The following is a 27,817-nucleotide window of genomic DNA, read 5'->3' on the forward strand; positions in this document are numbered from 1 at the left end:
GGAGGTGTTGTTAGAGTTTGGTAGATATCCCTATCTCTATCAGTATACACATCAATTCTGGCTTCAGGAAGACAGCTTACAAGGAAATCATATAATCACTATTAGGGTTCTTTTAATAATTGGTGTCAAGGAAATAAGTTCCTCTTATTTTTTCTGCACACAATTTTCGAAACATACAAAATTCCAAATCAATATTGAATTAAATTCAGCATTGCCATGTTGAACTGTTGAGGGCTAAAGGAATTATGATGTCTATTCAGAGAATTCTTAGAAATGATTGGCACAATTGATTTCCCATACTTTACATTTTAACAGCAAAAGGGACGTTCATTACAGATTACCTCCGAAGTTCTAATGAACATTTGATAAACGTAATATTTTAATGATTCTATAGAGAGTTTTTTGGGTTCGTCAGACCAGTGAAGTCTTTTTTTACTGCACATTCAAATAAAGTGTTTAAAAAAGAACTGGAAGCTGGCGGATTGTGTCAGTCACTTTAATGCCATACAGTCAAAAATAACACTGAAAGCGGAAACAATTGACACTAGACATAATTTCCAATTGAGTGCCATATCAAAATGTACAAAATCCTTTAAAAAATAAAATACATTTTCATGTATAATATATATTAGAAATACACATGAATCATGTTATAAAAATAAATATTCAATAAAAAAAACTACACTGTAATTTACATATTTCTTTGAGAAAATCGTGCTTTTATCATTTAGATTCTTTCTGTGGCGTAGTCATCCTCAAACTTCTGTAGGTGTTCTTAATCTTTGGCTTTCTGGATCCTAGAAAGTGAAAAATCAAGTTCATGAATGGCAGAACTCTACGAAAAACATTCTCAACAGATTTGTAAAAATCCCCAAGTGAAATCGGTAATGTTTCAAAATACTAATTTAAATTTACAATTAAATTAGAATTCAACCCTTTCCCAGAAGTATGTCACATCAATATCCCACTTCAAAACAGAAACCATCTTACTAAATTTATGAGCAAAACAGATCAGTATTTGTCTGGAAGTGTCCCGTTTTCAATTAAAACACATAGATTAGCACTTCTCATTGGAAGTCCTGCATCTCTTCCAAGATTAAGCAAAAAATGTAACAGGCAGTGGCTGTTCCCATGGATATGGAAGTGTATATCCTAATGAATAGTGTCACAACTTTATGAGTAGTCTACCACACTTGAGTCATTAAGGATCATTTTTAGAGATTGATACTACGAAATATGCCTGGGTAGATAACTCGAGTTTATTAAACTACAGACCCACATTAAAATCCTACTGTACATCAGACCAGGAGCCAGACAAGCACCACTGACCACCAGTGGGTGAAAGAACATGTATTCTGCCTAATGGGAGTGAAAACACTGATCCTGATGCTGGGGCAGTCAAAGCATGGCAGGCCTCTTTCGATCTGGTTCACATCAACACTTCTAGTCACATTGCACAATGCAAGAAATCTGGTATACAAAGGAACTATTCAGTGGGATGGCTGCTCAAATAATGTAAATGGGATCTGTAAACAGAGGTCACTGATATACTGCAACGTCTACAAAATCAGTCTGCCAGACTGAGCCTACTTTTGGTACTGAAAGCACTCCACTGGGTCCCATACTAGCAAATAATCATATTCAACCTTGAAGCACTACCCAGAAGCATGTTCATCTATCTTGCACCTCATCCACCAACAAACCTCAAAGCAACAGAAACATAGAGACTGATCACTGAATGTCCTGAGTCCTACACTGTGGAATCCCTTAGGCCCTAATCTTAGGGCAGAACTGAACCACTTCTGCTTCAGAAGCCTGTAGAAGACTGAATCCTTCAGGTTGCCATTCAACTGAAATCTAAAAACACAAGGGCAAAGACTGAGAAATGGCAAGTAGACACAAATCTATCATCTTTTTGGATCACCAGTAAACAGTTCTTTGACTCTCGTGCAGCTTATCGTGCACCTTAATGCTATGAGTACATAATGCTTCATATCAGTGTTTGACAACAAAATAATGTACAGTATTGTTTTCATCTGGGTTCTGGCCTGGCCAAGGTTTAGATATTGCTTTCACTTGCCATAAGCATCTTGGCCACCTCTGATTCTTTGCAGATTTGATTAAGAGACACTCTTGCTTAGAATTGATACCCTGCTATGAAGGAAGTGCATTGGACTGGTTCCCATAGAACATATTTAATACCGTCCTTTTTCTACTGATCTTTCTGTCTGGTTTCCTAGCTCTCTTTTAATGTACAATGTTTACACTCTTCCATGTACTTGAAAGTTATTTTCTCGCCTTAAACATTCATGCTTACAGCACACACACCTACTTGCATTAAGACCATTAAGCTGGGAGTAAGTCAAAACGTTATGTGTATTAGTCGACGACATTCAAGCAATTTGATAGGGTATGTCCCTATAATAGAACGATATGGCTCATGTCTTAATTGATGCATACATTTAAAGGAGAGAGAGAAACTATTCCATAGGTTTGGCTTCCAAGAGTGTGTTGATGTACTATCCTCATCTATTATGTTAAAACCTTAAATTTACTTTTTGATGGCTACCTCCCATTCTAGTCCAATATTTATCAAGCACCAAAAACACAACTGTTTCGAACTTGTAGCAAAATGGTGTATCCCTTAAATTAAAGATATTAGAATGGCGACCCAGAGATATACACGTTTGCTAATTAGGCAGAACATGTACGACCCATACTCCAAATCAATGTATGTGAAATTAAAAAAGAAACAGCCACCATAACAGGGGCAAGCATTGGGGAAATAACAACTACATCAACATACAATACCTCATCTTACCTAAGTATTTGCTGTTCAAGACTCAAACTGCTGCAGTGGGAGAAGTAACAAGCAACTATAAACTCTCTGACACTCCCAAATAGCTCAAACTGCATATCCCACAAGAAACGTTATGCTTGTAACCCAAAACTAAGTAGATGGCATGCCAGGAAAGGACGACTATACATGACGCTTAGAATTCTAAACAAGAGATCTGAGAGTTTCGAAAATGGTACTACTACTCTGCAAGATCAAACTGCACCCAACCGAGAAAATGATACAAATCTACAACTAAAAATATCATGAAAATAATGTACCCTTGTGCCCATGAAATAAGCAACTATCCGTATAACCAGAGCTCTAAACACCCACATTCAAATGCAAATAACTTGTTCAATGAATTCCACTCCCTCATTTTCCCGAACTATTGGCAACTTGCCTTTTAAAGTAGGTAGAACATCTCAGTGGAAGAGAACTGTGAGTGTAAAAGTCTACCTGAAGAAGCTCATCGGACGTGCTTTCTAGAAAATGAACTCAGGCCTGCTAAAAAATGTAACATATCTTACATATTGTATTCATTACTTGACACGTTTCTGACTACTAACAATTCCCAAACTGCCTTGTAGCAAATGGAGCTGGAGAATATCTACTATAAACAAAACTTAATACATGAGCTATATGAAACTCGTCGTAGAACTGGTTTTCTGAAGGTAAATAGATCTGGGAAGGAAGATTCTGGGCTCCACAATTTACTCCAGGGACCACAAAAAACTGCCCTAAATAATAAAACTGTTTTCAAAGATTAAAACTGGACTCTCGTGTGGCAAATTCCAGCCAGAGAATGAAGCCTGTGTCGGGAAGATGTGATTTCCCGTTTATAGAAAGTGCTTAAGGATCAAAGTTAAAATGTGTGAGTCTGCCCAGTGTGCTAAAGGCAGCCAGCCGCGCTCTTCTGAAATCCGGTTTAAGATTGCTTCATTTCCTAAGCCCACAGTGGAGTGAGTTCGTCCATGTAATATTGTCGGTTAATGGCTAATTGAACTCCTGGGTCTTGGCATGCAGTCAGCTTCCGCAGTTCTGTCTTTAAAAGTTACAGCAGTTGAGTCAGAAAATGTAAGTTCTGAGGAACTGTGAATCTTTTAGGCTTTTTTGCTTGAAAATTAGATCAGAAAGTTCAGGCAACTGAATAAACGACACCCCCAGAGCTATTGACGCAGTGACGCAAATAGACCGTATAACTCTTTTATCATAAAGTTAAGAGTTTTGTACAGTTAATAAGGCATCAAATTGAGCGGAGTGCTTAAAATTCAGATTATTATATCTGACACACCATGGGCATAGTTTACGGTATGAATGCTAAAACACATGGCCTTGCAAATTATGTAATTTATTAAATCACTGACAAATATGACGGATACAATAGCTTCACTGCGGACCGGGGCCCACACCCAGAGCAGGAAGTTTTTCCAAAAGTTGCCAAGTCCAGGGTTTTAACATATGAGGCTAGTGCCTAATTTGTCAATTTTTTTTAAAAAAAGGTTCCAGGCCCCTCCTGAGAAGGCCACTGCCGCGTGCACCACCCATTGCCCCAGCTTACGCTGCCAGTACAAGTACCAGCACAACCATCACACTCCTGCAAGTGTGACAATTCCAGCCCACCCTAAGTTATAAGAATGGCCGGGCGGCAGGTATTACACATTTTTTTTTTTTTATTATTAATGAATTATTAAACTCTGTTGTGCTCTTCTCAAATAAGACAAACAGTGCCACCATGTGTTGGACTGTCATGAGTGTCGATGGTGAGCGAGTATATGATGTTACAACGCAAACAATTACAACGCAGGCCTTTACAACGCAGTTTTTAAATCGCAACTACCATTACATCGCATGATTTTGCAACACGTCATTACAATGAATTTTTAGAAACTACCATTACAACGCATACCAGAACAACGCATACCATTACAAAGCATAATACTTTTGGGGCAATAGTGGGGTAAGTGTTGGAAAGTGTAGGGGTAAAAACTACTATTCCCACTCTAGTGAGTGCATCAGTAGGTAAAGTGTTGGATAGTGTAGGGGTAATAATTACTATTCCCTCTTCAGTGAGTGCAATAGTAGGGTAAGTGTTGGATAGTGTAGGGGTAAAAATGCTATCCCCATGTACCCCAAAACCCATACCCAGCCTAAAACTAAAAAATCCCCATTACTTACCTTATAATGCATTGTAATGGCATGCTTTGTAATGGTGTGCGTTGTAATGGCAGGCGTTGTAGTGACATGCGTTGCAATGGCATGTGTTGTAATGGCATGCGATGTAAAGGCAACTGAGTTGTAACAACTTCGTTGTAAAGGTAGTGCGTTGTAATGACTGTGTTGTAAAGGTTGTTTCCTGTGGTGAACATTACATGTCGGTATTGAGCATGGACAATCACTGGCTCAAATTAAGCACTGTGTGGCTTCTTATCCCTTGCTACTTTTACTTTAAAAAGTGAAGACATTACAGCATGCTCCTGGTGGGTCCTTATCTTCAATAACTGAGCGAAGGTGAAGCTCATTCTTAACTGTGCACATTTAGCTAATGAACTGCACTAACAAAAGATTGTGTTCTCTCTTCTCTGTTCACTAAAACTGCTCAAAATGAATTACAGTGGAAAGTACGTACAGAGTGCTTCCTCCAATCAGCAATGTCAGTCAAGAGACAGGGGACGGTGTGCACGCACACCCCTCCACAGTATCTATGACGTGTTCAAAGGAGAGGAGCTGTAGCAGTTTAGATGGAAGAAGTTGCGGGCGTGGTTATCAATAGTTTAGGAGGTGCAGTAGCACCAGGGCTCAGGGGTGTGAAGGATCCTGCGCACGCCAATTGTGGTTATCATTCACTTCCCTAACAGGGTCTGCGGGTCAATTTCTGTGCTTGCATTAGAATCCATGGCACCACTGCTACTCCCGAGTAGGACTTAAGACTCAAGATTCTTAAACATTTTTGCACACCTAGGCACAGTTTATGCACATAAATAGGCAGTTATGAGCCTTTATTACAAAGACATTAGTAGTCTCTGCCATATTTCTTTCACATAAAACACTTCTGCTACACTTCATTGACCTGCCCTGAACGGGCCCTTGTGCAGTTGTGGCTAAACCAGAACTCCTGTTTTTGCTGATATTAAGCTTATACCCAACGATAAAATTGAGGAGCGCGAGATTATATAGAGGGGGGCTGACGAACTGACAAAGAAGCCAAAAGAGGAAAAAGTACTGTGTTAAATGAGCTTTCAACTATGGGTTTCAAAAATGTTGGAATATGTTGAACAAAAAGTTTTGCCCTTCAAATATTTAAACTTAAAGCATGCTTTTCAAACAGACTTGTAGACATTCCACATTTTGTCAACTATTTTTCTGAATATTGAGAATGTGACACACGACAATTTGCTTTAAAGCGAACACATTGTCCATAAAAGTTTTACTTTTAAATATTTTTAAATTGTCCATCCACTTCCATTTGTAACATGACGAACGTGTGCCCCTTTGTGCCAGTATGTGTCTTTAGTGATAAAGATATTCAGGATAGAAGCTTACCTTTTTTGCACACACTGTTACAGTCTTTCAAAGACACAAAGTTATTAGAATTGCCTCCACATCCTGTGTAAGCAAACTCTTCACAGGCCTTACTCTGTGGGTTGTAGTAATACCGAGTAACCGAGGCGGAGCAAGACCCCTCCTCCTTTGGGCTGTGACAAAAGGAGGGCGAATCTGAAAAAGAAATATCACCTAGGTAAACTAAAGGCACCACTGATGGCAATGAATGAATGAATGAATGAATGAATGAATGAATGAATGAATGAATGAATGAATGAATGAATGGCAAATGAAGCATTGCATGGATAAAGGTTATGCTTGCGATGAACTCCCTTGCTGCTCTTAGGAGGCTTTGCAGCACACATGCATATTGCCCATGATCATTCGTTCATATATCTTTGTCCTGGTGCAGGTAGAGTGCGCGTAAGCAGCCTCAAGCTTTGCACAATCGATGGTCTGCAGAAAGTGCAGCGTGCTGTGAAGTGCCCGCCGCTCTGATTCATATTAATGAGGGAGGCACACTCAGTGCTCAGAGATACCAGGAGCAGTCATTGTTACAATCAAAGATGTAGTCTCGTAGGTTACAAAAGATGTAGGTTTATCAGGTTTAGATGAGGTTACAGGTAAATCAGAGAAATCCCCAGCAGGAGCAGCCCATCTCAATCCAACTGTCCACTCATCCAAGCACAAACACTCTCAACAATCCAACCATACAAGGACCTCACTCACTGGCTGAGCAGCAGGGAACATCAAGACTGGGGAGAATGCATAAGATAGCAAGAAGCCATAACAGTCACCTGCACAGGCACACTGCTTTGGACATCGCATAGTGGATAAAATACGTGTTGTACCCACTTATCCTTTGTACTGTGCACTGTATTTGCAATGGCAGTCGTGAATTAGCACTTTGCATTCATTCACAAAGTCAACTATGCTGACTTAAAGAGTGCAAAGTGATTTCACGACTCATGAATGCAGCACACTTAACTGTGCATTTCCAGGGTGGGTAATGAAGGACAAGGAACTGTGCAAGTGGGTGCACTATCAAAAAGGACAGCATGCTTTTCCCTCCAAAAATCCCTCTAGGACACATTCCGAAGTCGAGAAGCAGTGCCTTCAGCTATTCATTAATGAATATGTTTGTTCTCCCAAATAATGATGTGACATGGCTTACAACCTTTCCAGATACAAAAGAAGGGTGGTGGAATGTGTGTGTGAAGATGTTTGCATATCTCTCCTCCTTCCCAAGCGACCATTTCTAGATTTTTCAGGATGTGGCCATGAATAGTGGTGTGGCTAAGGTTTCAACCACAACCAGTAATATGAAGAATGAAATATATGTGCAAGCATACACTCACGCACTCACGCACTCACGCACACACACACATACTATTAAAAATCACTTGGCAAGAGCCCCTCCCGTACCCGGAGCGGCCATGTACATGAATCCTTCTATTGTGTTCCCGAATGTGTTATGCTGTGACGAACAGATGCTATTATCTTCTAGGCTGAAATGTCATGCAGGCATAGGCAAGGGCATGTTGTGCATACTTCCTTTTATTCACTAATGTATATTTTTTTCTGGTTCCCATTGTCTGCCCTTCCGTGTAAACAACTGCAAAACGAATTACTATTTCCATGACAGATATAACTGGTGTGTAGGAAACACACATGTAACATTAAGATATGTTACTGAACTCCAGCCCACGAATATATATTTTTTTAAAGCGTCTTTCACTCCACCCTCTGCCAGGCCTTTCTTTGATACTTTTTCTGACTGGGGGAGGGGGGTATACCCAAGCTTAGAAATCAGCAGCAGTTCGCCACTGGTATGACCTTCCTACGAGGCCCTCTAGGGTGCCACAGCATTGGCCAATAATAACACAGGTTGCCTTCCAACTATGTAGAAAATACATTCTCTGCCCAGCATGATGCAGCCTGGTGGCACACGCGGATCTCCTGTTCGTAAATGAAAGAGAAAGAAGGTGGCACCGACTTGGCAACAGAGTTTCAGATGGCAGCTCTTTTCTGACAGACTCTGAGAAAGTACTTCCCAAATTATTCTGATGTAATGGAAGGATATGCTGGAATATGTTTAATTGTAAACCACTTAAAGGAGGCAGAACAAAAATGGGTACTTAGGAGTGAGGGCTTACTTTCTTGTATAACAGTACTCGAACATGCGCTGTGCAGACAGTAATAATAGGGATACCGTTTGCTTCTCCTGAGAGAAGGGCAAAATTACTTTCTTTCAAGTGAAATGCAAGCGCAATATAAATACAAACCTCTTTCCCTCTTCTATCCCACCACCTACCCTTCCCTACCCAAATAACTGAATAACATATCCACTACTCAAATTACTTCATATTTTACTACACTAATTTTCAACACTAATCCTTTATGGGTTGCGGAGTGGCGTGCTGCTTGCCAGAAAAGCGCTCCAACACCCATCAGGGGTAACAAGAGCTATATGAATGCAAACCTTTCTTACCCTTTTATCTCTCCGCTTTTCTTCTCACTGCAAATAACTGACTAATATCCACCACTGAAATTACTTTCATATTTCACCATATTAATTCACCACTAATCCTATATGGGCTTCCTGAGTAGCGTGCTTTAACACCTCATCAGGGGTAACACGCGCTATATAAATACAAACCTTTGTCCTCCTCTATCCTCCTTCTATCATTCCAAATCCAAATAACTGACTAACCTATCCACCACTTAAAATGTACTTGCATGTTTTACCATACTAATTCAACACTAATCCTCTATGGGTCCCGGAGTAGCGTGCTACTCGCCGGAAAAGGGCTTTGACGCCTCGTCAGGGGTAGTAAGCGCTATATAAGTGCAATTACAATCCAATATGTCTGAGAGCTTCCCCACAACACTATATCCTCTCCAGCCGCGGTCGGCAGTAGGAGTTCCTGCAGGGCGGTGACGTGGGGAGGGGGAGGGGCAGGGTGGGGGGTAGTAATGTATGGATTACAGAGTTTAACAGGTAAGTAAACATATAAATGAATACAATGAATTTCGTTGCGTGCACTGCATCACCAAATGCGATGCAGTGCGCGCAACAAAATTAGTTTTATTTATATGTTTACTTACCTGTTAAACTCCGTAATCCATACATTACTACCCTCCAGCCTGCCCCTCCCTATCCCCACGTCACCGCCCTACAGCCGACCGCAGCTGATCCTCTCTGGGTTTTTAAACACAGTGCACATCCAGTCACCCAAAACAAGAATTCACTGCCCAGGTCAGTATCTCTCTGAAATGGAGTCTGTGACAGCTTCTCGAAAAGGTTGTATACTTTAACTACTCCGGATAATTTACCAAGGCTAGATCACATGCTAACAGAAAATTACACACCAATCGCAAATCTCCCAGTGATACGTAAAGAGAATCTAGGAGACTTTTTTTTAGAGTTTTATATAGCGCGAACTTGACCTGAATAGGGTATCAGAGCGCTTTACATAGCACCAGTTGCTTACATGAGGACACATTCATTTTTGTTAGGAAAGGGTGCAGCACCTAGTAACAGTCTGTGGTACTGCACCCTTTTCTTGAAACCCAAATATATATATATTGCCGTGACCAAGAACGTTAGTAGGAGTTTTGCGCTTGACCTGTGAATAAACTAACATTGTTACTGCCAAGAAGTGTGCCGCTTGTTTCCTTGTTTATGCAATATATATATATTGTTGAAAACTAACAGAATTGGCAGCGCTAAATATATATATATATATATATATATATATATATATATATATATATATATATATATATATATATATATATATAAATTTAATTACCATGAGGCTTAAGGAACAAGCATGACCATTTCTGTGAATTTCTTTTAGGCTTTTGTAGCCTTTGCGGTAAGAATAGAAATTCCACTTCAAAAAGGAAAAAAGCTCACACTCGTTTCTTAAGCCTCAGGGTAATTGAATTCCTATATTATGTCTTAACCCCTTCCATGCGGCCGCAATTCCCCTGGTGTGCTATAAACAACACGAACAGGGGCGGGCCGTGACGAACCCCAGCCGTCATCAGCACACGAGCACCGTAGTGCATGACGGCTGGGGTTCGTCATCAGCATGGAAGGGGTTAAGGAAAAGGTGCAGTACCACAGGCTGTTACTAGGTGTCCCAGACACCTAGTAACAGCCTGTGCTACTGCACCCTTCCCTTCATTTGGAATTTCTTTCTTATTATGTATGATGCTGCTGGCATAATTTTAAACAAAAAAAAACATTAACATTTGCAACACCAAAAGCTCACATTTTCACTAATGCGAGGCCTATTGCATTGCAAATGCTTCTTATATGTGTGCAGCCTCTCTGAATGACTTCCTGGAGGTGCAGCCTGTAGTGGTTCCCACTGGCTCCCTTAGGCCAACATGTGCACAAAACACCTATGTGTGCAGTAGGGATTCGCTCCATTCTGAGACGTCATTTCAGACATGTGATTCTGGTTTGACTGTAGGGTTGCCCACCATAAGCCTCCCTCCCGGTTCAGCTCAGGCAGCTTTCATCTGAGAGGGCGTGTCTTCATTGCCCAAGACCCTACTCTCTTTGTAGGGCAGTGTGCCAGGGGCACATGGCCTAATGTCAAAAACAGAAATCCTCAAGCACTGTGAGTGTCACAGCCCCAAAACTCCAGGAATACGTTCACACATGGGGCACCTTTTACACCAATGCTGTATTTTGCTGAACTGCACAATAATAGACCAGGACAAGTTGCCTTCCCCTAGTCCAAGATCTCTCCCGTCGTGCAGTCTAACGCGATATCCTACCATGTGAAAGACTGTGAACAAGGCCAAACTTGTTATGGGGTATTTTCATTAGAAACAGGGTTTGGATCTGATCAGCTGGGACAAGAACGAGCCATTTCCTGAGGCAAACTGAGTCAGAAAGAGGATGTTGTTCACACCTTCTCGTCTCTCCTCCCAAAAGCCAAGAGAAAACTCGTCCTCCTTTGTAAACCGCGTCATAGTGTAACATGCACAACCACACACACAAACACAAACACATGTATGCTTATCTTACTTGCGGGCCCTCTGAAACAACACATTTATAAGAACTGTCCAATAATCCTGGGAAAACTTACAAATAGGTGGCAGTACTGTGCATGTTGGAAGAGAATTCTGCAGGATGCCTTTAGACAAGCGTATTGTAGCTCAAATGTCAAAGTTTTCGTTTTATTTTAACCGATCCCATTCCTACAAAGAGCGTGTACGAGATTTCGAGGTTGCCTGTCTTTTATGGTTACGAACATGCTTCGAATGGAAATATGAAATGAATTTGCCATTAGAGTGTCCTATCAAGTACTCCGGTCTGGTACTAAGGAGGGCTTACCACCTGTGCAGTGCAAGAGAGGTCCCTTGTAAAATTTTCTCATGTGTCATTTGTGTGGCTCATTATTGCCACTGGTGGGGCCCCTAAGAGCCTAAACCTCAAAGACATGCAGGTTTATGCACGTGTGGACGTGCAGAATCCTGAGTGTCAGCAGTACACAGGCTGAGGGGCTCCCTAGTAACTCAGCACCAATAGTCACAGCCTTCAACCCTTATGTTAATGGTAACCCGAGAAAGCCTTGGCTGAAATCCTTACTTCTTTTCGGAGCACAGTACTCCATGCAGGCGGCCTCGTCTTTGAAGTTGTTGTCGTTCCCATAGCATCCACCGTACGCGAATTCCTCACACTTCTGCGAATTTAGGTTGTAGAAATATCGTTTAAAATAGCCTCGGCAAGGGCCTTCATCAGCCTCCATCCGGCAAACTTTGGGAACTTCTACAGAGAAAAAAACATGTCAATGCATTAACTAATGCAGGTGGATGAAAAACACCGTACACTCTTTTTAACATAGACACTTTAGAATTATATATTGCTTTAGCACAGACGCCTAATTACCTGTGAATTAATTATATTGTTAACAATAGAGCTGAATAATTCGCAGCATATCAGAAAAACGTGCGAAGGCGTTAGCAGACTGCAGCCGGACTTACAGTGTGAGCTTGTGGTGGGGTTCCAGAGTACTGCAGCTCAGCAGTGAGTGTGTGGACTAGCATCAGGATCCTATAGGAACATATATTTCAGTTATCAAAACTTGTCCATGGAATAGTGAGGCTCGAATGGGAGGGGTTTGAACTGAGCATCATTGTCTCATGGTGGAACAATATGCATCACAAGCGGCCATGGTCCTGCCCTGCCACAGGATACAGTGTCCCCATTTCTTTCCAGCTCTTTCATTCTCAGTGGCCTTTCTTGACTTTGTTCTCGTCTGGTGCTTCCATCTCAAGCTATATTTTATCTTTCGTTGCCTCTCTTCTTCAATCTGCGTCTCTTCTTCCCTTGTTTAGCTCCCTGCCGCCTAGACACACGCACACCCTGCTCTTAACTCTGCATCTCTCCTCTGACGGGCTCCCCCCGCTTCCTGAGTTATGTTATGTTAAGTTATCCGGATTTATTGAGCGCACAGATGCCCCAGCAAAGGGGCGTCCTGGCGCTGAGTCAAGGCCAGACTCCACATATTCAGCGCCCGTTTGGGGTACAGCCAGAGGGCCTGCGTTGCCCCCATCTTTCTGTCCTTCTTGATCTGACACCTTTTCCAACAGTGATTTTAATATGGAATATGGCCGCGGGATTCTACAAACACTGGCGTCCAACTCAGATAAGCAATCTGCTATAAGAGCAAAGCAATGCTATGTACAGAAAAAAATCCCAAAGAGACATGGATTGTGAGGACAGTAAGTAGGAACAGTGGACCGATGTTTGGAGCCTTTTTGCGGTACAAAACCTGGAATTCGCATACTGGCGGGCTTCAAGATCAGAAGAAGCCAAGTCGCAAGGGACTAAAGGTGGACTGCAAGTCAGAGAAGTATTTCCAACTCGCGATTTGCACTTGATGACTCTTCAGAGGGTGCAGATGGCATTAAAAGAATTTCCCCAACCTCGTTCCAATTTGTAATTCCATATATTAAAATGTTGCATCGGTAAGTGCAATAAATCATTGATTGGATATTAAAACGTATAATGTGGTGGTATCGATTTGAAAAGTGCAATGTATAAGATCAGTCTAGGGGCTGAAACAGCTCGCATACCCTGTCCGTGGTTTAACCACACAAGAAACTACACTACTCTATGGGGTTCTTCCTCAACTAACACACACATCTCCAAAATGAATAGTGCCACGGGGGAGGCTATAGGCGAGGGCAAGGGGAGGCCTTAGTCACTCGAACAACGAACCGATATAGGGACTCGTGTGAAAAATATACGATCACACTCATAGCTGCCAAGGTTTCAGATTGCTTATGTGTGACATGTTAATAATTTCAGTGTAATTATGAGAGACATTTTGCGACTATGAGTGACACTTTCTCGCGAGCCAAAAATCAAGCAAAGAAGACAAGAGAAACATAAATATCAGAAACTACACCCATTTGAGCAGCTAGGACCTCTAAGATCTTAAAACTGCTGCACAGCACCAGAATTTGCTGGCCAAAAATTCAGCCCATGCACTAAACCTGTCACACATATACCTCAAGTCTGTACTGGGAGACAGAGTGCACATGTGAGTTTACTGCAGGAAAGGTTTGTGGTAATATCAGAATAATTTAGAGTAAAACCCAGTGCAGCAAACCCAACACATCCACAAACAGCCCAAAACAATCAGCCGAAAACTGTCACTTCAGGGGTTGCATTGGAGGCGGGCATGAAAAGAAAGCTACCGCCTCAATGTCTCAACGAAGTATGGATGGGAGAGTGCGTGTATTTAAGCTTGCTGCTGGCCAGTTTTTTTTTTAATTCAGGAAATCAACAGTAAAACCCAATGCAAGAGATTTAAACAGGCCAAAAAATGTCACTGGCCTGTTCAAGACTTGGCTTCTCCAAATTAATGTTTTTCCTTTTTGCAGTTTTATGTAACGCTGGCTCAGAGGAGGAGGGGAGGGGGGCCGGCCGAGCACTTTGCCAGGGCCGGTTCTGGTTCCCAGTCCGGCCCTGCCAAAAGGTATAGAACGGCTTTAAATGAGCACCAGTTACATTTTATGAACACAGGGAGTTATTTGCCCAAAATCACAGGATGTTGAGCCTATGCCGGGAGTCAAACCTGTTTCTGCACCTCAGTTCCAAAGTCAGTAGCTGACTGATGGCACATTCTCTTTATAATGCTAGTTCACTGCTTTTTTTCGGGTGCGAAGCACTTCCTTAAACCATATATTGTAAACTCCTCTTGTTCTCAGAGGCAATCAGAGTCTTGGACTCACTCTCCCTCCGCGCCTGTGACAAGCTGTTCTGCTCCAGTTGGGACACCATTAGTGAGGAGGGAATAAACCGCTGTAAGAAGTGCTCAACTCGCACACGACGCCAGGACTATTCACCAGGAAATGTGAGAAAGTAGGAAAAGGGGTGATGCCCACTGCCCAGACCACCATAAAGTTAAATGTGCAGCACTGGAAAAAAGAAACCGAAGAACTCGCGTCTCCTGGAAACAATTGAACTGCAGCATACAACGGAAAGCATCAGAAGGCGCCAGGTCCATATGAGCTGGGCCAGAGCTTCCTATTGTTAGTATGGTGACTGAAGTCGGAGGGGGCGTCACTTAAATATAAACAAGTGGGGTGACTGCGTACAATAATGGGCAGTGCACGCGGCTGTCCTTGAATGGAATGCACAATGATGTGGGCAAATAGAATGGGCAGATCATCAGTGTGGCGGCATTGGTAGAAGTATCAGTGGGAGTTTTTAGGCCGGCACAGAAATGTTACATGTGATAATTCTAACAGCCTGAGATAGGTGTCTGCATGCCGTGCTTGCGTGTTACTGGCTATGTGCAAGTTTGTGGCTGCGAATTGCAGGTGTGTCACGTGTGTGTGAAAAGCAGGTACATTTTGAATTTTACTTACCGGTGGCATTGGTAGAAGTATCAGTGGGAGTTTTTAGGCCGGCACAGAAATGTTACACGTGATAATTGTAACAGCCTGAGATAGGGGTCGGCATGCCGTGCTTGCGTGTTACTGGCTATGTGCAAGTTTGTGGCTGCAAATTGCAGGTGTGTCACGTGTGTGTGAAAAGCAGGTACATTTTGAATTTTACTTACTTGCATTACCCCGCCGGCAGCTAAATAATGTTATGTCCTTAATTCAGGGCTAGGCACACTTTTTTGCAGCGATTCAGCCGGCGGCCATGCATGGACGTGGCCTGGCTAACCTCTCTCTATGCCTGGTGACCGGCCACCGGCATCAAACAGGTCGGCCACGCTGCCCACTACCTGAAAGTTCAGTGGCTCCATAATCAGTCGCGCTAAGTCACCGCGGTCCAATACAAGTTTGTGCGCTTTTGCACAAATCTATTGAGGCAGATTGTGTCACTGCACACTAGTTCTCGGTTTCACAGCCGCAGGCAGATCCGGATGACCGCTGGGAATTTTTAAATGCATAAAGTTAAAGTACAACTAAAGAATAAGGCAGAGTACCTCATTTCTTTGCGAAGCGTCAGTGACTGTAGCTGCAGGCTCTGTGTGCTCTCTCCGCCATGTACGCAGCGCCCGATGCAGCCAGGCAGCCTGGCCTCTCATTAAGATGCCGCGCCAGCGCTGTCTGCCATCTGCATGATGATTGTGAAACTGAGTGAGTCTCACCGATGGGTGACACGCAGTCGATGCGATGCTGTCACTAGTGACTGCAGACTTGACTCAGTCACCTCACTAGTAGTCACAGTGCCTCCTTTGAGTGTGACTGACCTCGCCCCGGCTGCGCCGGTGTCCAACTAGCCAGCCAGGGTATTTACCACGCATCACCATGGCACCAAGTCAGGCTGGCTGCGGCCACTGCCAGCGCCTGACAGAGACTCAGTCAGAGATTCTCTGGCACGGCTGTCGGCGGCAGACGGGGACAACATGATCATCACTGAGCTGCCAGGCAAACTACAGCACAAATGGGTCCAGGCAGTGTCCCCGCCCGCCGCTTCTTCACTCACTGAGACTCCCTGCTTTCTGTAACAGGATGTAAGGTCATGGGCGCCAGGCGCCTGCCCGCACAGAGCCAGTTAACGCACGACTTGAGCAGGCCCCGCCGGGTCTTATTGGGCAGGTGGTGAGTCAGAGCCAGCAGCCTGCCTGCCAGTGCCCCATACTTATTTTTGTAACATTGTAGCAGAAGCAATTTTCTGTGGGAGCAGCATGTCAATTTTGCTCTCTGTCTCCTGGAGTGCTGGCAAGTCTGCGGGAAGCCGATCTGAGCACTCTGCAGAGCAGCCTGCGCACACACAGGCCGCACGTTAGCACCCTGGCATTATGATTTAGCCAGATTCAGCACTGTCAGTAGAGTGGGCAAAATGCGTGACAATGCATTTCAGTGCGGTGATGCGGAACACATTAGAGTCACGTCTAATGCGTGATACTTGGCAGGACTGCACACTTCCCATGAACAGCAGCAAGACCAGCAGGAGAGGACGCTTCCTCAACAACCTGGCCTCGGAAATCAACCACCTAGAGTACAACTAGATGGCTTCTACACATTATTGGCATTAATGCCCTAGCACAAGGCTCCTAAAATGTGCTATGACATCCTATCTGCATGTACATTGTAAACACGTCCTGTGGAAACAGTGCATGAGTCACTAGCACTTTTTGACACACCCACTTGTATCTGGCTATTGAAAATTATCACAATGCACTATAGGGATTTTACACTTCATGTACTACTCATCCCATTTAGTAGAACAAAAAGAGCGCATGTATCTTATCGGAAATGATGACACTCGCAATGGACTAATGAGATAATGTTTAAAAATGATGACCACGGTTACTTCTTCCTTTTATGTCTTATGAAGGTGTCCCTCATTGTGGTCGGGACCCTCCATTACGCTTAAGGAGCATTACCAAGCCTCTTTGAGGTAAGTCATTACAATGCCATAAAGGCTGCGTCCTCTACGTCAAGTGTATAAGGCCAGCGTTTCCAATACTACATTTTGATGTCTCCACCTACATGTTGCAGATAAGACATTGTTAATCTAATATTTGTTGAATTCTGCAATTTGAGGATTGATTACCTCACTGGAAAACAGATCAGATACATCTCACTCCTATCGATAGGACTTGTAAATACACAACTGCACCTGTATGCCAATTATTGCACCTGTTCGGTACACCTTGTCCTTTATCTAAAAGTGTGTGTTGCATTTTCCTCTCCACCTGATGTCTCCCTCTCTTAGGTGGAATCGCTGACGGGCACCCATATAGGGGACACCGGCAAATACTAAGAGGTCTCTCTTTACTCTAGAGGAGACCGTCAGCCCAGATAGGGGATTAACTGACTTTTAATCCTGACGAAGTGACGCCCGAAGATTGGGCTTCCATGGCATGAAACATGTTGACCACACCATTCAAGTGACCACTTTTAACTAGTTGCTATCCTGGTACCTAAAGACTACAAGATAGCACTACTGTTTTTACTTAGTCCTGATACCTTGTTCTCATTTTAAAAAAAAGTTATCCAGAGCCTATTTTAGTCACTTATCAATCACTGCACTCACTTAACTCCCTCACCTGCATTCATTTTTATGGCATCTCCAATCAAAAGATCTCCGAAAAGAAGCACCTAGGCACATCAGGCATTGCAGCGCCGGCCAGACGAGGAGCGGCCAATGATGAAGCATGACACCCTAACGGGTGTGTAAGGGCACTAAGATCTGTTTTCAGATCTTCCAGCGACACATAACTTAGCCACCTGGCTCTACTGTTTGGGTCCACTTGGCAGATGAGGAACTACCCTGATTTTGATAATAATCAATGTATAAGATAAACAGCTTCCACTCTGTGATTGTGAGCTGATGTTTTTTGGGAGTTGGCCGGGGGGGGGGGGGGGGGGGGGTCGGGGGGGAGGGCATCAGAGGTTTGGGGGACTGCTCCATTCACTCTGAAGTGCACTCACATATTTTTTTATTTTTTTAGGAAACCTTTGTCCCATTAATTGACAGGGCCTGCTATTTCATTCTGCAAATGCAAGGGTAAAAATCTGGAGCCTTTAAATAGGTGTGACATGTGCAAACAGGGAAAGTGCACACTATTACCATGAATTTGCTCTCCCCAGGGCAACCGCGAACTTGTGCTGCCCTGGGGGCAGTGCATTCAGGTGAACTATGGGGGCGCTGCTTTAAAGAGATCCCCTTGCAGGTGGGTGCAGTGAGTGCATGGTGATGGCGATCCATCCGCCATCCTAATCGGCCCCTAAGTCCATTAAAGCTATGTGGGCCGCGAAAGCTTGTCATACTAAAAAGTGGGTCCTGGGTCCAAATAATGTGGGCAGCACTGGTTTACACCCTAAGAAATGTATTCATTTTGTGAGAACAAAACTAATTACCAGCAATATATTTAAAAAACATGTGACTATGTGAAAGGCACATCAAAATAATTAAAGCAAAGTGCACTTTTGTGTGTGCTGAATCAAAAAACTCTATAGAGTTCCAGCACCTCTGTTCTGCAGTTAGACATAATATGTGCTGACACTTTCCAGCTTTTAGCGTGAACATCTCCTATGCGGTGCACATGTGAGCATCAATACATTTCGTTTCTCTTGCTAAGCCACTCAATAAAAACCCATAACAAGAACATAGCAGAACGTGAGATCTATTCTATAATTAAAACAAAAATCTAATTATTAAGCTATTTGTATCATAATGCGTTACAGCTACCAAGGGGTTTCAGATTCATTCTAAATTATAGTTTTAAAAATGATGTACGAATCTGAAAGACCAAAAGAATATTGCGCAATCCTAAATGTGTAACAAAGGCCACACACATTGAAACAAAAAACAGGCTGTATCAGGTTTTTCTTTTTGCAGATCTCAAATGGTAGTCTTGTGATGAGGCCTGGTAATTAACAGTATTTTATAACGTAGGCCCTTTACACTCCTACCACTAGAAAATACATTTGGATACCAAACTTGTAGACATTTACATCACCACGAGTCATTCAACAGGAAGGGAACGAGTAGCTAGATAGTGCCTAGACCGAGAAAAAAGTCAAGATTCTTCAAATGTATTTACTAAAAGCAGTTACTCTAGTGCGTTTTTCAAAAGCCTGCATAATATATTGACAGAGTTCTACGAAAACAGAATGCTAGAGTATACTCAATTTGACAACAATGTTGCTTCTGTAACTTTCAGGTTAAATAACATTATAGGTGCTTTGATGAGCCTCACTTTAGGAAAATACATGGAGTAACCCACTGTGGCTATAGTAGAGTCCTAAATGTTGTCACTAGTTAACAGAATGCATCCCAGCAGATGAGTGCTACACTGCCCTCTAATAATCCCTATAATCAGTCAAATGTTCTTGAAATTAAAAAAAAAGAGAGAGTAACAGATATCCATAATTTTCCCCAAGCTTCCACCCCCACCATTCTAAAACAGCCCAGGACAATAACGTCATATACTTTGTGCCATGGCAAAGCACCCTTCTCAATGCTCAGTTTGTGCCACTGTTTGCAGGTGGGTCACATACGAAATATTTTTGGGAACTGGGGGCCTATTTTTCATCAGCAGACATGCCAAGAACAAAAGCAAAAGTCAGAAAGCTAGGGGAGAAGAAAGATATGAAAATGGTGTCAAAGGGAGAAAGGAGATATGAAAAAGAATATGAAAGAGTGAGATAAAGAGGCACGAAGTGTGGGGTGGTGGATGAAAAAGGCATGAGGTGAATCTCTAGACCATGTATCCCTGGTATTCAGCAATCCTGGCAGCACAAACAACTATCTCCATTGACCTCCTGCACTTTTGTTTTACAACGTAAGCACTGGTTCTAATGTTCTTGCCACCTGGACTGAAAAGGGCCTTTAGGGCAAACAATGATTACCTGAACCTCCTTCTACAAGTCAAAGGGGTCATCTGGTTTAGAGAATAAACTCTTTACCCAATTTGCTCATTCTTGCATCACTGAAAGTCACCTCCAATAGTCATCCTATAATGTTATTTTGTTTGACAAAGTCAGGTTGGGTTTTTGAGCTGTTTATGACATCATTCACGAGATTATTCATGCACAGCATGGGTTATAAAAAGGAACTACCCACAGCCCCAGTTGGTGCAGGGAAGCGCAGTGTGGCAGCGGGCGGGTTGGTGTATGAAGACAAAAGACGGAATAGGATTTATTTATTTATTTTATTTTCCCGAGTCTGTCATCTGTCGACCCCCCCCCCCCTCCCCCTCCTCCTGCTTCTCCCCACCCCAGTGCCCCACCGACTTCCCTGCACCGGCCGCCTCTGACTACCCGTGGGTTAAAACGAAAAATGCATTTTTCGTTTTTTAAGCAGCATAAGCATCTACTAACTGGACTGAGAATCACTTTCTAAGTCCGCTAAATAAGTATTTAATTTCCAACTTCAAAACGTAAGGAAGAAAGTTCTACTTCAAAAGTCTATTTGGAACCCCGACATTACGTTTAATATTGTGGGATGTATATGATAGGCGCGCATTCTTCGCAGTGGACACGTTGGAATTCTTGTTTGCCATCGTCAATGAAGTGCTCCAATTGGAAGGAAGGTGCCTGTCTGCGGCCAGATGCAGGCGCATTCTAGACACCGTGCCCTCAGCTCAGCATTGAACAGCGCAGGCCTTTTAGGAGATAAACGGGCTTACTCTGTGCAGACTTGCCGTGGATCACACAGTAATAGTATTCAGTGGTAGTTATTACCCTTTGACACATTGCTGTAGTGCTGGCAGCCTCCTGTACTTACTAATGAAACAAGTATGTGCTTCCTGGTAATCTGCCAATGATCCGGAGAGGCTTCCTCACGGAATACGAACTCTGCGCCCTGCTTTTTTTCTGCTTCCAAAATCATTTTCTCTCAGCTAATTGGACTGCGGTTTGTGTTTCAAAATTAGGACCGGCAAAGACTTGGATGCACTAGCAGGCTATCGCTTCATGTTTATGAGAATTTTCATAGCGCAACGTTAGACATTTATTAGGCCTCATGGCACTTTACTAATGGAGGATGTGAGGCCGCTTTCCCCCATGCTTTAACAACACAACGTTCAGAATGTTTGGGTGGGTGTCTCGCAGGAGCGCGGGCACGACCAGGACGTGACGTACAGCGTGAACATCCGCTGACGAGCACGATGAGTCAGACGTCATCTTTGCACCTGAGTGCTTACTTTGCTCAATGGCAAATCATCGGCATTAAGTCCCATGATGGATTATGCTTATCCTATGTGCGGAAACAAATTTAGTGTTGTATTTGCATTGCAATGTCATATCCCTTAGTCATGGGAAAGGCGAGTTTCCCATTGTCTTCAGCTCGAACAGCGGTGCGTGCAAGCGGGCATTTTTTGAGAGAAATCGATAAATTAGGCAAAGTTTATCGAGACACATTTTAGTTGCTTGAACGAAAAAGGCTATGACCAACATAAAATGTATGGGTCCAGTTCACAAAGCCATTTTCAGTCATAGAAATTACAACCGAAAAATGTTTCATTTAGGCGATTAGTAATTCGCATAATGATTCTGAGCAGGGCATATTTGGTTTTAGTACTGCGGAATTCACTGACAATTAAATACCCTCGCCTGACTTGGGTACATTAAGGTGTGTTTTCCCTTAAAAAATTGCAAATGGACACAAACATGTAAGTTTGTAGGTATTAATTAACTAAAATCTGAGCCTTTCCTACCCAGAAAATTGTCAAAGTTTTGCACCAGCAAAGGGCTGGAGTAACTCCTTCACCACAGTTGGATGGGAAATGGATCACAGCGTCGCAGCACACTAAAGAGGCACTCGGGCCCGATGATGAAGCATGTCACCGACCAGGTCGGTGAGTGAGGGCTTTCTAAACTAACCTAAGTCAGGTTGGTTTCAACTTCTTGGTCCTTTTTGTGGTTTACTTTTATTCCACTGGCCCTCTTCTTTTGTTTGAGTACCTTGACCGGGGATTAAGAGTGTGTCTAAAATCTCCCTATCTCTCGTTTTGTTGTTACACTGTTATTTAAGGAGTCGCCAGCAGAAGAGCCAGATGTGGAGGCCAGTCACTCTCCTACAATCTGGCCAAGATCTGGAACTCTCTCCCCCTCCCAATCAGATCAGAATCCAATCTACTGACTTTCCGAAAGCTTCTTAAAACATGGCTCTTTCATAAAACTTCTACCTAAATCTCAGCTTCACTAAATCCAGCGTTTCCGGTTCAACCTACTCTCCTCTGCAGCGCTGGGACGCCTCTGGGTAGCCATCGCGCTCTATAAATTCTCTTTCCATTCCATTCCATTCCAAGTCGTAAAATTATTACAATTAAAATGTGACTTTTATGACCTCCTTTCTTTTGCTTAGATCACACTGCAACTTAAGTTTCTAAGGTGAAGCTTTGTTCCATTTATCACCACATTCGTGACTCCTTTTACAAACCACAGCATTCAAAATATAGATGGACATTTACCCAGACCAGCTGTTAAACCCTATATCTTGTGCAATGCAAATCTTTTCCTCTCTAGATTCTTTGCATACCTTTGACTTAATTATGTAAAGCACTCTGTTACCCTAGAGGATCTGGCTAGGCCCAGAAGTAATTTTAATTACACCAGAGTAATCAGAGTCATTTTGGAAATTCTGCTTTACTCTTTGACACAGAATTACCAGTACTGTGATTACACCCGCTCACGTAATTAGGGAGTAACTTGGGGGAAAAAATCTTACTGCTCAAGCACATTTAGCGAGTGTGAGCAGTTGGTTGTGCTCGCTACTCATTTTCTGTTGCATTTAGAGCTATTTCTTCAAACAAATGCATCCCTACGTCCAGGGTTGGATTGGGATTACAAATCGGCCCGGGCACGCATAAAAAAATCGGCCCACATTAGCATAAAGCTTTCCCACAAATCACTGCTTCAGCATATTTTTACATAAAAAGGGGGGGGGGAAATGCACGCATCAGTTTACATTTGTGAAACAGACCTGAAAATAAGTGAGGCCACTTCTGCTCAGCCCCCCTGCCCCGCTCAGTATGCCTACATTAATGGGAGGCCCAGCGAGAGAAAAGGTGTGACACCTCTACCTGTTGCTGCTATACGAGAGGTAATGAGCGCCCATCTCCCTCCAGTAAGGCCACTTAGACACCCACTGGGCTGCTGGCGATATAGTCGAACAACAGAAACACCGCTCAAATCGTCCCCCAGGCTGCTCAAAAGCAGCCTTCAGCTGGAACTTCGACCCCGGCCCCTTGGGCATTGCCCAAATGCCCCAGTTACCAATCCGACGCTGCCTACGTCCATTTGGGATGGGAGGGGGCATTTTTGCACTAAGAATATAGCGCTAATTGCAGAATTGCTCTTTTTGAGTAATTTTGTGTAATTGCTTAAATTTTTGGGGGGTAATTCCACATGGTTATGCCACACAGAATTACGCATTACGCCCACCCTTAGTTCTGACTCGCACTGCGTAAGACTGCACATAAATAAATAAATTCTGCATTCAGGAAATGGGAGCTCTTAGGCCATGTCTAATGGCATTCCATGGGGTAGGCCTGAAAAGCTGCACTTGGCACTGATTTCTGCGTTTACTGCCGGGAATGCTTCTAAAAAAGAGTAGAAACACTGCATCCTTTCGTAGGAGTTCAACTATGGGTGCGGATTTACTATTTTACGTCGTGAAACAGGCCCATTGGGTCACAGGATAAAGTGATACTCATGGAGGCCTTGATCCGCCTCAGCTCAGGGTCTGGTTCTATTCTAGTTCTATGCTGCTCCTAGTTGGCTTAAAAAATCTATATACATGATCTCATGCAAAAGAGATCAGCAATCATGTAATATGAATGGAAGACTTGATTGCATCTCAGGGAGCTATATTGTTAAAAAACCTCAGCCATACGTTTTTTGGAATGTGCATCATGGAGCACGTCGAGTGCTTCTTTTATTGAGACTGAACATTCTTCCACTAAGGATTGTGACAGGTGCCTGGGAAGATATCCCCAAAACTGAAAGATTTTGTAATCTATGTAATTGTGGTGTACAAGATCTTAATCATGTTCTAATTATATGTCCGGCACTCCATTTTGTCCGTCGCAAATACTTAAGGCTTGGTTTTCTTCAGTATAATATCGCTACGGCAGTACAGGCTCGCAATTTCCTTATGTTTCCTCCATCTGAATTAATGTGTTATAAAATATTTTGTTTTTTTAAAGAATTTTTAAATGTCTATTGAAAATGGTATGGGTTGTAAGAAGTTCGGGACCTCTAAGGAATGTAATTTTTAAGGTGACTTATTCCGAAGCACTATAGACACTTTAAAAGACCCGTAAGAGTAATATCCCAATCATGCCTACACTACTTCTACTGTACCTGTAATAATGATGTTTGATTCTGTTTGATGTTTTTTATGATGTATTTTAAACACTCTTTCTTTTCCTTTTGATGCGCTTGTACTTTAGTAAGTACTGTTGGAAATTATTCATGGTTCTCTCTTTTTAATGGTCTCCTCTAAAGCAAATCAAATATTGACATTCTGGGACTCTTGAAATTGTTTTTTCTGGTGATAAGTGTACCTGTTCTGTTAAAATCAAGGTTAATGCTATATCAAGCCCCTTATCGTGACACTATAGATTAGTAATAATTGCGATATAAGTAAGGAAAATTGTGGGTAAAAAATTCTTCGTTCTTTTTGTAATGGGGTTTTTGATATTAACTTTTTTGTACTAATAAGTGTAACTCTGAGAATGATTCTTAACTAACATGTGGTGTATAAGCTGTTTTTTATTCTGTATTTTATGTGGAATTCCTTGGAATTCCAAATCATAAATAAATAAAACTTGAAATAAATAAAACTTGAAGCATAGTTGGCTTTGCATAGGCACAAAGCAACCACAGCATAGATGGTTCCTAAAGAACTCTGGGACAAAGAAAGCAAGAGATGTTTGTACCCCTGCACTCTTTTGGTGTAGTCTGTGGTCCTTCTCTTTCAGGTATCTTCTCAATTCAAAAGGACACAATTGTGCCAAGTTATATAATGTGAAAGTAAGGGGGACCAATATCCAGCAGAAGGGATGCTACATCACTCAGTGCCAAGAGGTGGGAAATCACTCACACGATTCTATGGTTCTTCTCCAATGTATGTCCGAATAAATTAATTTTCAGCAGATGGCATCTAAGTTTACATGGATATCTCTGAGAATTCATCACCAAGCTGTTGCAAATTAAGACCTGTAATTGGGAAACTAGTAAAGCGCTTCCTCGCCCCAGTGAGTTTCTAGCGCTATATAAGGTAACAAGAAAAGTGTGACTTACTCTTGATCATCCAGCAAGCCTTTTCGCAGTCCTCGAGCGTCTCGAAATTGTTGTCATTCCCATCGCAGCCGCCGAAGGAGAATTCTTCACAGCTCTGAGTGTGTCTGTCGTAATAGTAGTGAGGAAGGAGCGCCCTGCAGGGCCCCTCGTCCGGCGGGAGGAGGCACGTGGCTCTGTTGCCTGGAAATAAAGGCAAAAGTTTTTATAGTCCGAGGCCTCGGAGAGGGGATGTTACCAACAGCGACAGTGAGCAGGCAGGCAACTAGAGCTACATTTCGGGGGGTGGGGGGGGGAGACTGAAAAATATTTCGGGGGGGGGGGGGTGCTAATTCTTCGAACCATAGACAGAGTGGCTGTAAGATGGGGTGAAAACACAACAAAAGCTTCATTTACAAGTAGATGGTCTTTTAAAGACCTGTTAAGTACTTGGGAGCGGCTACAATTAGATTGTCCCCAGCCCACAAAGCTGTGTCAGCCCGGGCTGACTCACACGAGGAGGGGGGTGGGGGGGGGGCTGAAGCCCCCTGAGCCCAATGGGTGTTGCGCGCTTGACAGTGAGGCACTCTGAATATAGTCAGACCCCTACCCCTCTGTATACAGACCTATCCTCCTGATGCAGAACCCAGAGCTGTACAAAAACAAATATATCTGATATTGGACAGAAGTTTTAGCAACGAGTGATGTTTATAAAGTTGGTTAAAAGAATCTACCTTCGTGCTATAATGGAACTTTAAATTTCATTTGAAAGTTTCTTTAAATTTCAGTATGGTTCAAGCAGCCGAGCGCCTTGCTACAGGCAGATGTGGCAATCTGCCGAGTACACTCGCCCTGTTATTCTTTTGAGGTCAGTAAAGGTTTACAGCGCTTAGAAACTGCAAACGCGAGGCATGAAAAGTTATTAGCACGATGATAACAATTATTGTGCAGTTTTTTTAATGTAAGCACGGTACTGGTTTGAGCTTTACTCCCACAGGCTCCCATAGATTTGGACAAACAAAAATCATAACTTGGCGCTGTTTTAGGTTAGATATTTTAAAAACGACAGTAGTTAAAGGGCGCCGAGGTAACATTCCTAATATCGAACGTGTGGACCACAATACACATGTTCAATTAGATGGCAGTGTTCGATTGGGAAAAAAATCATCACGTGTTAGAAAAAAGGAAAGTGCCAAGAAAAATAAGGATATTTCTGTTCAGGGGTGATTCCAGGAAGGGCCGGCTCTGACAGCAATGTGAGGAAAACAAGGGGACAGAGATCTATCTGCTTCGTCCGTCACATCCCTCTGACTGAAGCCTAAAAAAACACTCCCCTTCCTTTAAGGAGGTTTCCTATTGTTTTTCACCCCGATGTCATTCACCCAGATGTGTCTGACATAGAATCCGTTGACTCAAAGCAGGCCACGAAGCAATAACAGAGACCTCACTTGTGCTAGCCTCAAAATTTGACTTTTCACATAGTGTGAAGAACGCACATACTTGTGTTGTATTTTATTGTGCTTTGCATTGATATAGTGCTTACCAACTCAGAAAATGCGTACAAAATACCTATGTCTAATAACGTAAGAAATGTAACCTGTCACAAGACAGACTCAAGAACTCAAAAGTGTATCTTTTCCCGCCTGGCAGCCAGAGCGGTTGCACACATCACAGGCAGAGCTGTTCGTAAAGCGCCTTTCTCGTCGTCTGTGAAAGATGAAAGTTCTAAAAACCATTAAGCCTGTGAACCAGTGCTAAATTATGTATCACTACTCTTTCGGCACTACGCCGTGCTTCGCGCCGATCTCTTACGAGGCCCAATGAGAGTCGCGTAAGTTTCCATCCTTACCTTTCAGCGGTGTCCCGGACGCGGACAGCCCGAGGAGCAGGAGGCAGACGCCAGCAGGAGCCAGTGATGCGCACATCTTCGGTCCGACGGGAGGTGCTGGCTGCGGAAGGCTCAGTGCAGACACAAACTCCGCTCTCCGCCCGCTCTTTTATCGAGGGAAAGGGCCCGGGAGAGCCCCGGCCGCACCTTCCCGTGTGCGCAATGCGTGGGAGGGCGCCCGTGACTCACTCTCACTTCTGGGCACTGCTGGCTCCCACTGAGTGAGTGAGTGAGCTGGAGGAATTTCTACAGAAATGGTCAGCGCGGGGGTCCCTACGTGAGCACGCTGCACCCCCAAAGAGGCCACGCCCGCTAAG

General features: G+C 43.1%; 1 protein-coding gene across 1 annotated transcript; it reads right to left on the bottom strand.

The window, feature by feature from the left end:
- Nucleotides 1-482: 482 nt before the first annotated feature.
- TFPI2 (tissue factor pathway inhibitor 2) lies at nucleotides 483-27,790 on the bottom strand. Its single transcript, XM_086941877.1, has 5 exons — nucleotides 27,462-27,790; nucleotides 25,637-25,816; nucleotides 11,994-12,173; nucleotides 6,380-6,553; nucleotides 483-797 (listed from the first exon to the last, which is right to left on the bottom strand). Exons 1-5 carry the CDS (start codon nucleotides 27,535-27,537, stop codon nucleotides 724-726), a joined length of 684 nt encoding a protein of 227 aa, XP_086798003.1. The 5' UTR covers nucleotides 27,538-27,790; the 3' UTR covers nucleotides 483-723.
- Nucleotides 27,791-27,817: the final 27 nt, after the last annotated feature.

This window comes from Lissotriton vulgaris, chromosome 10 (assembly GCF_964263255.1).
Source record: "Lissotriton vulgaris chromosome 10, aLisVul1.2, whole genome shotgun sequence".
In the NCBI taxonomy this organism is placed as follows: Eukaryota; Metazoa; Chordata; class Amphibia; order Caudata; family Salamandridae; genus Lissotriton; species Lissotriton vulgaris.

Bases quoted from the DNA above. Each gene is read 5' to 3' on its own strand.
- TFPI2 (XM_086941877.1), bottom strand. From the start codon at position 27,537: ATGTGCGCATCACTGGCTCCTGCTGGCGTCTGCCTCCTGCTCCTCGGG. The intron at 12,174-25,636 runs GTAAGTCACACT...TTTTCTCTGTAG, and splicing joins GGCTTGCTGGATGATCAAGA to AAGTTCCCAAAGTTTGCCGG. The intron at 6,554-11,993 runs GTAAGGATTTCA...TTTCTTTTTCAG, and splicing joins GTACTGTGCTCCGAAAAGAA to ATTCGCCCTCCTTTTGTCAC.